Raw genomic sequence first — 12419 nt, forward strand, 5'->3', positions numbered from 1 at the left:
TGTATATCTTACACAGCAGGGCTTCTCTCATTTAATTAATAAACTCTTCATTTATAAACAAAATGAGCATAAATGGATTAAAATGGTGACTGGATTATGTACAGAATGGAGACCTAAACCATTCACAACTACTTCCCAACCTTTTGCCCACTGTGACCCCATTTGAAGGCTTCAAAACTATCACTACCTCTTGGTGTCTGTGTGTGTGTGTGTGTCTGTGTCTGTGCGTGCGTGCACGTGTGTGTGTGTGTGTGTGTGTAGCAGAGGAATTATTGGAGAAGGGGGTGCTGGGGTGCTGGGGTTGTCCATTGCTATGTTGGAGCTCACAATATCAACATCTCTGCTCATGACCCCATTTTGATTCCTGCCTTGTGTCACCCTGATTTACAGAAAGTACTGGAAGTTGAAGTTTTAAGACCATAAAACCACATAAGGAATAGAAACAGGAGGAGGCCGATCATGCCCTCAAGTCTGCCCCACCATTCAACAGGATCATGGCTGATCCGACCTTCCTCACACCCACTTTCTTGTCCTTTCCTCCAAATCCTTGATTCCCCACAAATCAAAAATGTATCCATCTCAGCCTTATATAGAAGTTCTGTAGAAAAGTCATATCAGACATTAGAAACATGAACTCTGTGTTTCTCTCCACAGATGCTGGGAGTTTCTCCATCAATTTCTATTTTTATTTCAGATTTCTAGCACCAGTTTTTTGCTTTTGTTGTAGTTTAAAGCTATTTGGTAAATGGCAACTCTTTGAATACTGAAATCACTGGCACATGCTGAGACACCAGCTGATTTTGTCTGCTGATAACAGGACTAAGTTTATATAAATGATTTGAATATGAACATAGGAGGTATAATTAGTAGGTTTGTAGGTGACACCAGAATTGGAGGTGTAGTGGACAGCGAAGAAGGTTACCTCAGAGTACGATGGGATCTTGACCAGATGGGCCAATGGGCTGGAGAGTGGCAGATGGAGTTTAATTTAGATAAATGCGAGGTGCTGCATTTTGGGAAAGCAAATCAGGGCAGGACTTATACACTTAATGGTAAGATCCTGGGGAGTGTTGCTGAACAAAGAGACCTTGGAGTGCAGGTTCATAGTTCCTTTAAAGTGTAGTCTTAGGTAGATAGAAAAGTGGAGAAAGTGAGGTCTGCAGATGCTGGAGATCAGAGATGGAAATGTGTTGCTGGAAAAGCGCAGCAGGTCAGGCAGCATCTAGGGAACAGGAGAATCGACGTTTCAGGAAGGGCTAATGCCCGAAACGTCGATTCTCCTGTTCCATAGATAGAATAGTGAACAAGGTATTTAGTATGCTTTCCTTTATTGGTCAGAGCATTGAGAACAGGAATTGGGAGGTCATGTTGAGGCTGTACAGGACATTGGTTAGGCTACTTTTGGAATATTGCGCGCAATTCTGGTCTCCCTCCTGTAGGAACAATGTTGTGAAACTTGAAAGAGTTCAGAAAAGATTTACAAGGATGTTGTCAGGGTTGGAGAGTTTGAGCTGTAGGGAGAGGCTTAATAAGCTGGGGCAGTTTTCCCTGGAGTGTCAGAGGCTGAGGGGTGACCTTATAGAGATTTATAAAATCGTGAGGGAAATACATAAGGTTTTTTCCCCTGGGGTGGGGGAGTCCAGAACTAGAGGGCATAGGTTTAAGATGATAGGGGAAAGATTTAAAAAGCACCTAAGGGGCAACTTTTTCACACAGAGGATGTTGCATGTATGGAATGAGCTGCCTGAGGAAGTGGTGGAGGCTGGGCTAATTACAACATTTAAAAGGCATCTGGATGGTATATGAATAGGAAGGATTTAGGGGGATATGAACCAAGTACTGGCAAATGGGACTAGATTAAGTTAGGATATCTGGTCAGCATGAATGAGTTGGACCAAAGGGTCTGTTTCTGTGTTGTACATCTCTTTGACTCTCTCAAATCCAGATATTGAAATCTATATCAAACTGAATAGGGTGCTGAAGTCTAGTCTGCCAAAATATAATTGAACGCAATGATGTTTTATAGTTAAAATGCGACAAAGTTGAAAATCAAAGACATCTGTTTTTGGATACTGTGGAGGAAAGGGACAGGCACACAGCTGAAGTTTTAATCCTGCAACTATGGGGTTCGACAGAAGACTACCACACTTCAAAAAGGGCCAGCGTTAAGAACAATGTATGACTTTAAGTTGAAATTATATTTTGTTAAGAAAGGTTAGTCGGTTTAGAATTTGTGAGTTTGCGACTCTGGTGCCCAAGTGTCTGGACTAGACAGGCAGGAGGCTGGAAGAACACAACAAGCCAGGCAGCATCAAGAGGTGGAGAAGTCAACGTTTCAGGCATAACCCTTCTTCAAGGGGTCTGGATATCTGTTTGGTTCACAGACATTTTACAACCCTGAATTGTGGAGCTGTGGGTTAATAATTTAGACGGAAATCTGTCATCCTTACATAGTCTGGCCTACATCTGCCTCCAGACTTTAACTGGCCTCAGAAATGGTTCTGGTAAGCTGCTCAGTTTGAAGGCAATTATGGATGGGTAGCAAATGCTGTCCTTGCTTACATCACATGCAAGAATAAAGAAAAGAAAACAGTCCTGTTTTCTCTGATGTGGAAGTTGTCATATCAGTAGGATTCGTATTCCAGAAACATGACATTGAACACACAGTAAAGTCTTTCTCCGACCGTACGTACCTTGAGGAGCTGTTAGCCTCAGCAATGATATGCCTGACCTCGAGAGCACTATAATGTCAATACAATGCAACCTCCAGCTGTGATTTGGTGCAATATAGGGCACCCCGGATCCTCGCTCCAGCTGCAGGAAAGCTGGTGTGGAGGGGGGGGGGGGGGGGGGGGAGTCTTACCTGGTGAGCTGGGGTGAGGGTGGGAGAATGCCTCAGGTAGAGCCCAGCTGACAGCAGCCGATAGTATTCCGCAGGGGGTTTGGCAGAATTCCTGCTGTGCTGGCAACAAACTACTTTTGCGATTTTGGTCTCTGCTCTTCTGCCAGACTGACTCTCCGGGCAGGAAGACGACAGCAGGCTCCGTTTGGGGAATGTGATTCTGACAGGTGTTCCTGGCATCCCAGTACGGAGTGGGAATGGGGTATGGAGATGGATTTAGTGTAGGACTGGGCAGGAGCCCCCTCCACCCAACACTTAAACTCGACCACCAACTCGTTTCACTAGCCAAAGGAAGTGAAACTACCCTGACACCCACCGGTTAGTGCATTTGCTGTTCCTCCTATGAAAAGCATTTAGTCCATTGGTTGTTGTACTGTAGCAAATGAACTGAAAACAAGTGTGTTTCCTAGGAATAAGGAACTGGATTGAACTGGGCTTTGTACTTATGCCACCAAAGGCATTACTAAAGAAGGAACTCCCAGATGGTCCAGAGGACAAGCAGAAAGAAACCTACTTTGCCAGATGATTTGGAAATACCATTCCTCCCCTACCAGCATCCTGCACACACACCTGACTAGATCACCAGCAATCCCATCAGTTTCCCCCTCTCTGTAGATATGATCCTTCTGTCCATTCGAAACATACGACAGCAAACAGCTTCCCAAAGTGGGGATCAGAAATCCAAGTAGAGCTACCATGAAGCTCCTACTGACTGTGAAACCTGTGAACTGAGAGACCCCCAGTGACATGAGTCTCCCCCACCCCCAACAATTCTTACTTGGGTGGGGGCTTTGGACAATTTTCAAACCTCAACATGTGGTCACAGTAGGACAAACCTTAAGACACTCTGCTGTAGAACCCGTTTAGTCATTTAATCACTAATCTATGGCTTGTGGCTAACCCCTCTTACTCCCATCCCTAATACCATCCGGTAAATAATGATCCAGCAATCACAGAGTTAAATACATTCAGCTGCTGGGGGGGTAATGCTTTCAATGGAGTTTTGAAGAGAGTTGTTATTCTTTCCAGTACCGGGTGAAATAGACAAACAGACAAAAAAAACGAGAGTTTATTTCAGACTTGCTCTCTCCTAGCAGCCAGAGTAGGAAGCCTTTGCAAAATCCCTGATGCATCTTAAAAAACAAAGCTGGGAGATGAATCAGAGGTTGCCTCCTTTTCCTTTTATATTTTGTTTAACTTTCCAGTTGATTCAGGAAATAATTGGGTGGTTAATGGGCCCTCGTGTTTAAACAGGCTCAGTTTGGTAAAGCATCGGTCTTAAAGAGGGCAGTGAATCGAAAAGCATCAGCCAGATGTGGCCAGCTGAACGTCACTTGTGTCTGCAAGGCCGCCTTTGACATTGCATAACACACATTCCACGCATAGCATGCGTGCACAGGCCCAATTATACCCAGAAAGCTGTATCTTGACAGCTTTAAATGCAGAGGTATAACATATTACATAGTCACGTCTGCTGCTGGGCAACCCTTTCAATCATTCCAATGTAATGTATTCTGTGGTTAAACAGAAATTAATGGAGTGGAGGCAGCAACATGATCAAGGGGTTTGAAATGATCTCTGGTAACATTCTTTCAAAACCTCAAATGTCCTGCAGCCTTGAGTTTAAGTTCCAGACTTGTTTAGATTATTTAAAATGCCCACAGATTTCCAATTTAATTACTTGCTCTCAGGCCGTGTGTTTGGAGCTTTACGGTTGTGAGTTCACTCGCTCTGTTGTTGCTAGGTTGTTAGATACTAGGGAGAACTCCCTTGCTGTTCTTTAAAATAGTGCTACTGGATTTTTTTTACATCCACGTGAGCAGGCAGAGGTGGCCTTGTCATTATACTTCATTCACAAGACTGCAGCTCTGTCAGTGCAGAGATCTCTCAGAACCCTGCACTGGAATGTTAGCCTTGGATTTTGTGTCATGAACTGAAGTGGGTCTTGAACCTGAGACCAAGTGTAGCTGCAACTAAGTCACAGTAAAAGGCAAATCTAATTCCTGGAGATTCCAGAGGGTGTTAAGGAATACTATCCTTCCTTTTATTGTCAGCTCCTACTGAGAAAACCAGCCATACCTTTAGCAGCAACTAATGTCTAACAACCTAGCAACAACAGAGCAAGTGAACTCACAACCGGAAAAGTCGAAACACACGGCCTGAGAGCAAGCAAAGAAAATGGAAATCTGTGGACATTATACATAATCTAAACAAGTCTGAAACTTAAACTCAAGGCTGCAGGACATTTGAGGTTTTGAAAGAATGTTACCAGAGATCATTCAAACCCCTTGATCATGTTGCTGCCTCCACTCAAGCGCATGATTAGAAGGAAGAGAAAAGGAATTCTACACAATTCTGCGGACCTCCAGCTATATCAGAACCAATGATTGGGCTCTGCTATTTTATTTCTGATTGGAGGAGCTTTGTCTGCAGCGTTTTCATAAAAGCAGTGATTATCTGCAAACAAAAGTACTTCCTTTGTACTGGGCTTTGGGATGCACCAGGTAGCTGTACAAATGCAAATTTCTGTCTTTTTCCTTTACACAATTCCCAGCTTTCCCAAATCCCAGCAGCAATTGGGAGCCAGCAGAGCAGTCCATATGTATCTGTGTCATTTTAAAATTCATTCACGGGATGTGGGTGTCACTGGCCAGGCTGCATTTATGGACCATCCCTAATTGCCCAAATGACAGGTGAGAACCAACCACATTGCTGTAAGTCTGGAGTCACACGTGGGCCAGACCAGGTAAGGATGGCAGATTTCCTTCCCTGAAGGATATTAGATTAGATTACTTACAGTGTGGAAACAGGCCCTTCGGCCCAACAAGTCCACACCGACCCGCCGAAGCGCAACTCACCCATACCCCTACATTTACCCCTTACCTAACACTACGGGCAATTTAGTATGGCCAATTCACCTGACCTGCACATCTTTGGACTGTGGGAGGAAACTGGAGCACCCGGAGGAAACCCATGCAGACACGGGGTCAAAGCTATTGCTTATGTTAAAAGGAGGGTAAAAATGAACCAGAACCAGATGGGGTTTTTTCCCCTGACAAATGTTCCACAGTCAGGAGACCCCTAATTCCCAGTTATTTACTGAATTCAAATTCCACCATTTACCATGGCAGGAGTGAAACGCTGGCCTGGATTAGAGTGGTGCTGGAAAAGTACAGAAGTTCAGACAGCATCTAAGGAGCAGGAAAATCGACATTTCGGGCAAAAGCCCTTCATCGGAAACACTGGCCCCCAGCACGTGACCTGTGTTTTCTGAATCTAGCAACAATACCACTAGACCATCACCTCCCCTTGTCTGTTATATAAGAAATGAACAGAAGCATAAACTGCATATTATAGAAAGCCTATTGGGGTGAAGGAATGAAGAAATAACAGAAGATCTGTAAATGGAAACAGCATCTTGATAAAAATGCTTGCTGTCTGATGATTTATGTAACAATGCCTCAAGGGCTTTCTTTGTATTTGCATTTTGAATACAAATTGAAGACCTTAGGAGTGGTTAGATGCATTCGTCAGGAGTAAATATAGAGTGGAGGAATGGGTCTGGTTTGGAGGGTAGATGTGGACGTGTTGGGCCGAAGGTCCTGTTTTCACACTGTGGGGATTCTAATTCTAATTCTAATAAGAGTGTGGAATTCTTTCTAGCCCTCCCACCAATTCACCACTCGCAATGGGTACGTACTAAAGGGGTCTTCTCCTCAGTCCTGGGACCACTCTGATGGGTGGGACTGCCTGCAGGGTTCCTCCTCAGTTCAAGTTTCACAGATTGCCTCTTGTCCACAGTTTCACTCCTCGGCATTCGCTCTGTGGCCATATCTGACAGGATCTGCTTTGCTATTTCTTTTCGCTTTGACAGCAGGCTGGAGTTGAGTGCAGAGTGCGTGTCTGAGCTGTCTTGCCCTGCCTGGACAAAGAGAAGGTGTTAGTAAGAAACATGTGAACATAACCCGCAGCTTTAGTAAAAGGTTGGGGTGGGGAGGGGGGGGGGGGAGGAGTGGGGGGCGGCGGAGGTGGGTGGGTGTGCAATACATTGCAAACATCATTTGAAAACATTCCTTTTATCTTCGCCTTTTAAATATATGGAATGTTAGAAGACTGTATGAGAACTGATTTTAATCATTTAGCAGTGCTTATTTAAATGTGAACTTAAAATACTTATTCTGATCTCCTGATGCACAAGCAGAAAAATAAGAAAATGTAACAAATGTCAATGTGTCACACACTGGAATGTAAAAGGAATCTTGTACAGAGCACAGGCACAGATCTCCTTTCCAATTTAGTATTGGATTAGCATCCCCACATGGTTCAGCCAGCATTTCATTTTAATCCTCATCTTCAGAGTTTCTTTTCTCTCTTCCTCATCTTTCAGTAAGATACCCCTTCACCACCCCCCTCCAAGTCATTGCAAATAGTGGCAGGGATGGAGCTGTTGAAAATACAGAGTCATAGAGATGTACAGCATGGAAACAGACCCTTTGGTCCAACCTGTCCATTCCGACCAGATATCCCAACCCAATCTAGTCCCACCTGCCAGCACCCGGCCCATATCCCTCCAAACCCTTCCTATTCATATACCCATCCAAATGCCTCTTAAATGTTGCAATTGTACCAGCCTCCACCACTTCCTCTGGCAGCTCATTCCATACATGTACTACCCTATGTGTGAAAAAGTTGCCCCTTAGGTCTCTTTTATATCTTTCCCCTCTCATCCTAAACCTAAGCCCTCTAGTTCTGGACTCCCTGACCCCAGGGAAGAGACTTTGTCTATTTATCCTATCCATGGCCCTCATGATTTTGTAAACATCTATAAGGTCACCCCTCAACCTCTGACGCTCCAGAGAAAACAGCCCCAGCCTGTTCAGCCTCTCCCTATAGCTCAAATCGTCCAGCCCTGGCAACATCCTTGTAAATCTTTTCTGAACCCTTTCAAATTTCACAACATCTTTCCATAGGAAGGAGACCAGAATTGCATGCAATATTTCAACTGTGGCCCATCCAATGTCCTGTACAGCCGCAACATGACCTCCCAACTCCTGTACTCAATACTCTGACTAATAAAGGAAAGCATACCAAACGCCTTCTTCTTCATATCCTATCTATCTGCGACTCCACTTTCAAGGAGCTATGAACCAGCACTCCAAGGTCTCTTTGTTCAGCAACACTCCCTAGGACCAGGATTCCCATCAGCTCTCTTCACCAAGAAGTCAGTACCATTTTCACGGTCAGGCTCCCTTTACATTCTGTAGGTAAGTACATTTCCAATCCCGATGGCCAGCTCACATTTTGAGATGGGCCTTTTTTACATATTCGTTCATGGGACATGGGCATCACTGCCTTGGCCAGTATTTATTGCTAAACATCATACAACACCAGGTTAAAGTCCAACAGGTTTATTTGGAAGTACATGCTTTCGAAGCCAGCCACCTGATGAAAGAGCAGCGCTCCCAATAAACCTGTTGGACTATAACCTGGTGTTGTGTGATTTTTAACTTTGTACACCTCAATCTAACACCGGTTCCTCCACATCCCAGTCTTTATTGGCCATCTCTAATTGCCCAGAGGGTAGTTAAGAGTCAACCACATTGGGTGTGGAGTCTCATAGGCCTGACTAGGTAAGGAGAACTGATTTCCTTCTGTAACGGATATCTGTGAACCTGATTAGTGAACCTCCTCCAAATACAGGAAGCTTACCTTCAAACCCCATTGACTTCAGGCTTTTCTGGGACTCCTGCAAGCTGCAGTTGGTTAAACTCTGCCTCTCAGCTCACTTTGAGAATTCAGCTCCTTGCTTCATTTTTGGACCAAGGCTCTAATGAGGTCGAGAGCTGAGTGGCACAAGCTCTCTCTCCCCCACTCCTTTTCCCCTCGTCCATTTTTACCCTCCTTTTAACATAAGCAATAGCTTTGACCTTAAATTATTTGCAGACATTTTGTATGAAGACATGTTGCTCCATTCAAATGTTGGCATTTGGTTTCTATAATTTTCCCTTCTGCTTCATTATGAGGAACTGACCAGCAAGGAAAGGCATGGGTTCATTTAATATGATGTAGGAATTCCTGGAAGATCAAGATGCCCTCCAACAAATTACATTTGCAGATCTCTTTGGAGAACAGGGCGAGAGTGTTTTCTGTCTTTCTCACTTGCTTCCAAATGTTCTCCCCTTGTGTTTAGACCCTGTGTGTGGTCGAAGGACTGTAAGATTGTGGGGAAATTCATTCACACAGTTGTGTTGCACTATTGTGTGTGTGTGTGTGTGTGTGTGTGTTTTTTTTGCTGGGGTGTGTGATTGTATCAGCCTCCACCACTTCCTCTGGCAGCTCATTCTGTACACACACCACCCTCTGTGTGAAAAGGTTGCCTCTGAGGCCTTTTTAAAATTTAAAAATTTAAAATTTCCCCTCTCACCTTAAACCAATGCCGTTTGTTTTGGAGTCCCCTACCCTGGGAAAAGGACTTTGGCTATTCACCCTATCCATGCCCCTGCCCCTTGGCAATTTACCCTATCCATGTTCCTCATGATTTTATAAACCTCAATACGGTCACCCCTCAACCTCCAATGCTCCAGGGAAAATATAACCCAGCCTATTCAGCCTCTCCCTGTAGCTCAAACCCTCAAATCCCAGCAACATTCTTGTAAATCTTTTCTGAACTCTTTCAAGTTTAACAGCATCTTTGTTATAGCAAGGAGACCAGCATTGAATGCAGTATTCTAAATGCAGCCTAACCAACGTCCTGTACAGCCACAAGATGATCCCAACTCCTATACTCAGTGCACTGACCAGTGACAATGTACTGACAAATGAACTAAAGCTTGCCAAACGCCTTTGTAACCACCCTCTACCTCTGGCTCCACCTTCAAGGAACCATACAACTGTACCCTTCGGTCCTTTTGTTCAACAACACTCCCCAGGGCCCTACCATTAACTGTATAAATCCTGCCTTGATGTGCCTTAACAAAATGCAACACCTCAAGGTTATCAAAATTAAGCTCCATTTGCCACTCCTTGGCCCATCTGATCAAGGTCCTGTTGCAATCTGAGATAACCTTCTTCACTATCCACTACACCACCAATTTTGGTGTCATCTACAAACTTACTAACCATACCTTTGAAATTCCCATCCAAATGTAAATCTTTAATTCTGAACACAACATTGAATTCAACAACATCAGACCATTGTGATTCTGATTTTCTTTCACCACACGCTAGTCTGAACCTTAGTCTTCATGGTTTTACTTTTGGACTGTTCTTCCATTCACACTCTCTGTGGGTCATTGTTTTGTTACTTGATGACCACCTTATTGTTTTTCCTGCATCCCCTCTGTGTGAACAGCAAGTAAACCATTAAATGTCTACCTTCCTTTAGTTCCAAAGGAGAGTCATCCCAGACTCAAAACATAAACTTTGTTTCTCTTTCTACAGATTCTGCCAGACCCACTAAGTATTTTCAATGTTTTTTGTTATTATTATAAAAGTAGTTTCATATATAACCACCAACATTAAAATGGGATGCCTTTGGAATTGTAGTCTTTTAAAAAAAAACTGCATTTGCAACCACTCCTCACAGTGGATGGTTTCCTCCATTTTCTCCTTATCAAGTATTGTTTATATGCAAATGTTTATCAAGTAACTCTCTCCAGATGATTCTGTTTTTTTTAGAAGCAGACCCATAATCACTACCACCTGGAAAGACAAGGGGAACAGACGCAAGGGGCATCACCACCTGAAAGTTCCCCTCCAAGTGACACAACATCCTGACTTGGAAAATATTGCTGTTATCGCAGGGCCTCTGAAATACTATCACTCCTGGTGAAGGGCTTTTGCCCGAAACGTCAAGTCTCCTGCTCCTCAGATGCTGCCTGACCTGCTGTGCTTTTCCAGCACCACATTCTCGACTCTAATCTCTAGCATCTGTAGTCTTTACTCTGAATGAATAGTCTAGCAATAATACCACTAGGCCATCTTCTGCGGCAGAGAATTCCACAGGCTCACCACTCTCTGGGTTTGATCCATTATTTGTGTCGTAGGCCCCAACATTCATGTAAGATGAAAGGCTCCCAAAGTCTTTCTCTAAGAGTGAAGTCAGACTATTCACTAGCCACAGTCTCATTTGATGTCTTTCCCCAAACAGAGGGAGTTGGAAGGGGTGGTGATCCATTTTCTTGAATCACAGCGGTCTGTTTGGTGACAGTACACTCACAATGCTCATTAGAGAGGGAGTTCCAGGATGCTGACCCAGTGACAATGAAGGAATGGAGGACTGGTTCCAAGTGTGTCACTTGGAGGGGTATGTGCAGGTGGTAATGTTCCTTTGCCTCTTGTCCTTATAGATAGAAGCCACCATGCACCAAAGTTGGATTGGGTGCTGATCAAATAGACTGTTTTGTCCTGGAAAGTGTTGAGCTGCTCCAGTGTTGTTGGAGCTGCACTCATCCAGGGGGGATGACAGCATTCCATCAGATCCCCGAGTTGTGCCTCAGGGATGGAGAATTATTTCCTTGGTTGATGCCTCATCAGCAAGTCCTTATCTACTCCCCCATTACCAGCATACTGTGACTGCAGTGTGTGATCTAAGGATGTCCAGAGGCAAATCACTAAGGTCACTGTAACATCACACGTTATAGCACCATAAAGGAGAAACAGCAGTGTGATCACAGAGGGATAGAAATGTTACAGTGCAGAAGATGGCCATTCAGCCCATCGTGTCTGCATCGATCAGCACTGAGACTGGGCTCTTCACCATGTCACAAGCCATCCTGATTTGAAGTTAGATTACCATCTTTCCATCGTCTCTTGGCCAGAATCTTGGAAGTTTCTCCATGACAACATTTTGACAAAACCATCAACATTGGAACTGCAGCGATTCAGGAGATGGCTCACCATCCCCTAGAACTTTGGTTAGGAAGAATGAAAAAGGAGAGTGTTATTTAAATGGTGAATGGCTGCAGAATTCCCAGATTCAGACAGATCTAGGTGCTCTTGTCTACAGGTGACTAAAAGTAAATTATTAAAAAGCTTAATGGAATGCAATCCCTATGCTTCAATTATGTGACGCACTGGTGTGATCACAACTCAAATACTGTGTGCAGGTTTGGTCTCCGTATTTAAGGAATAGTTTAAATGCATTAGAGGTGGTTGTGAGGAGGTTTACTAGATTAATACAATGGCTTGTCTTATGAGGAAAGATTGGACAGGTCAGGCTTTATTTCACTGGAGTTTGCAAGAATGAGAGATGGTTTGATGGCGTTTATAAGATCCTGAGTGGTCTTGACAAAGTAAATGTGGAAAAGAAGTGTTCTCTTGAGGCCAGAATGAGGAGGAACAGTTTTAAAAGTAGCTGAGAGAGGAGAATGTTTTTTCTCTCTTCAGTGGGTCATGTGACTTTGGAACACTGCCTCAGAAGGTGGTAGAGGCAGGGTCTTTGAATATTTTTGTTTGGATTGAGTGTTATCGGAGTCTATGGGTAAGTGGAATTCAGAACACAACCATGATTATGTTG

At 43.9% G+C, this 12419-nt stretch overlaps 1 protein-coding gene across 2 annotated transcripts in view; it reads right to left on the reverse strand.

Moving 5' to 3' along the window:
• luzp1 (leucine zipper protein 1) overlaps positions 1 to 12419 on the reverse strand; it is a 150108-nt gene that overhangs the window by 6484 nt on the left and 131205 nt on the right. For both annotated transcript variants that reach the window (XM_043717397.2, XM_043717400.2), the window contains exon 3: positions 6603 to 6824. In XM_043717397.2, the coding sequence (XP_043573332.2) occupies positions 6603 to 6824 (222 nt within the window). The remainder of the gene's footprint in view (positions 1 to 6602; positions 6825 to 12419) is intronic.

Source organism: Chiloscyllium plagiosum, unplaced genomic scaffold (genome assembly GCF_037043375.1).
Source record: "Chiloscyllium plagiosum isolate Xiang-an unplaced genomic scaffold, Cpla_swu_hap1 HiC_scaffold_30, whole genome shotgun sequence".
Taxonomy (NCBI): Eukaryota; Metazoa; Chordata; class Chondrichthyes; order Orectolobiformes; family Hemiscylliidae; genus Chiloscyllium; species Chiloscyllium plagiosum.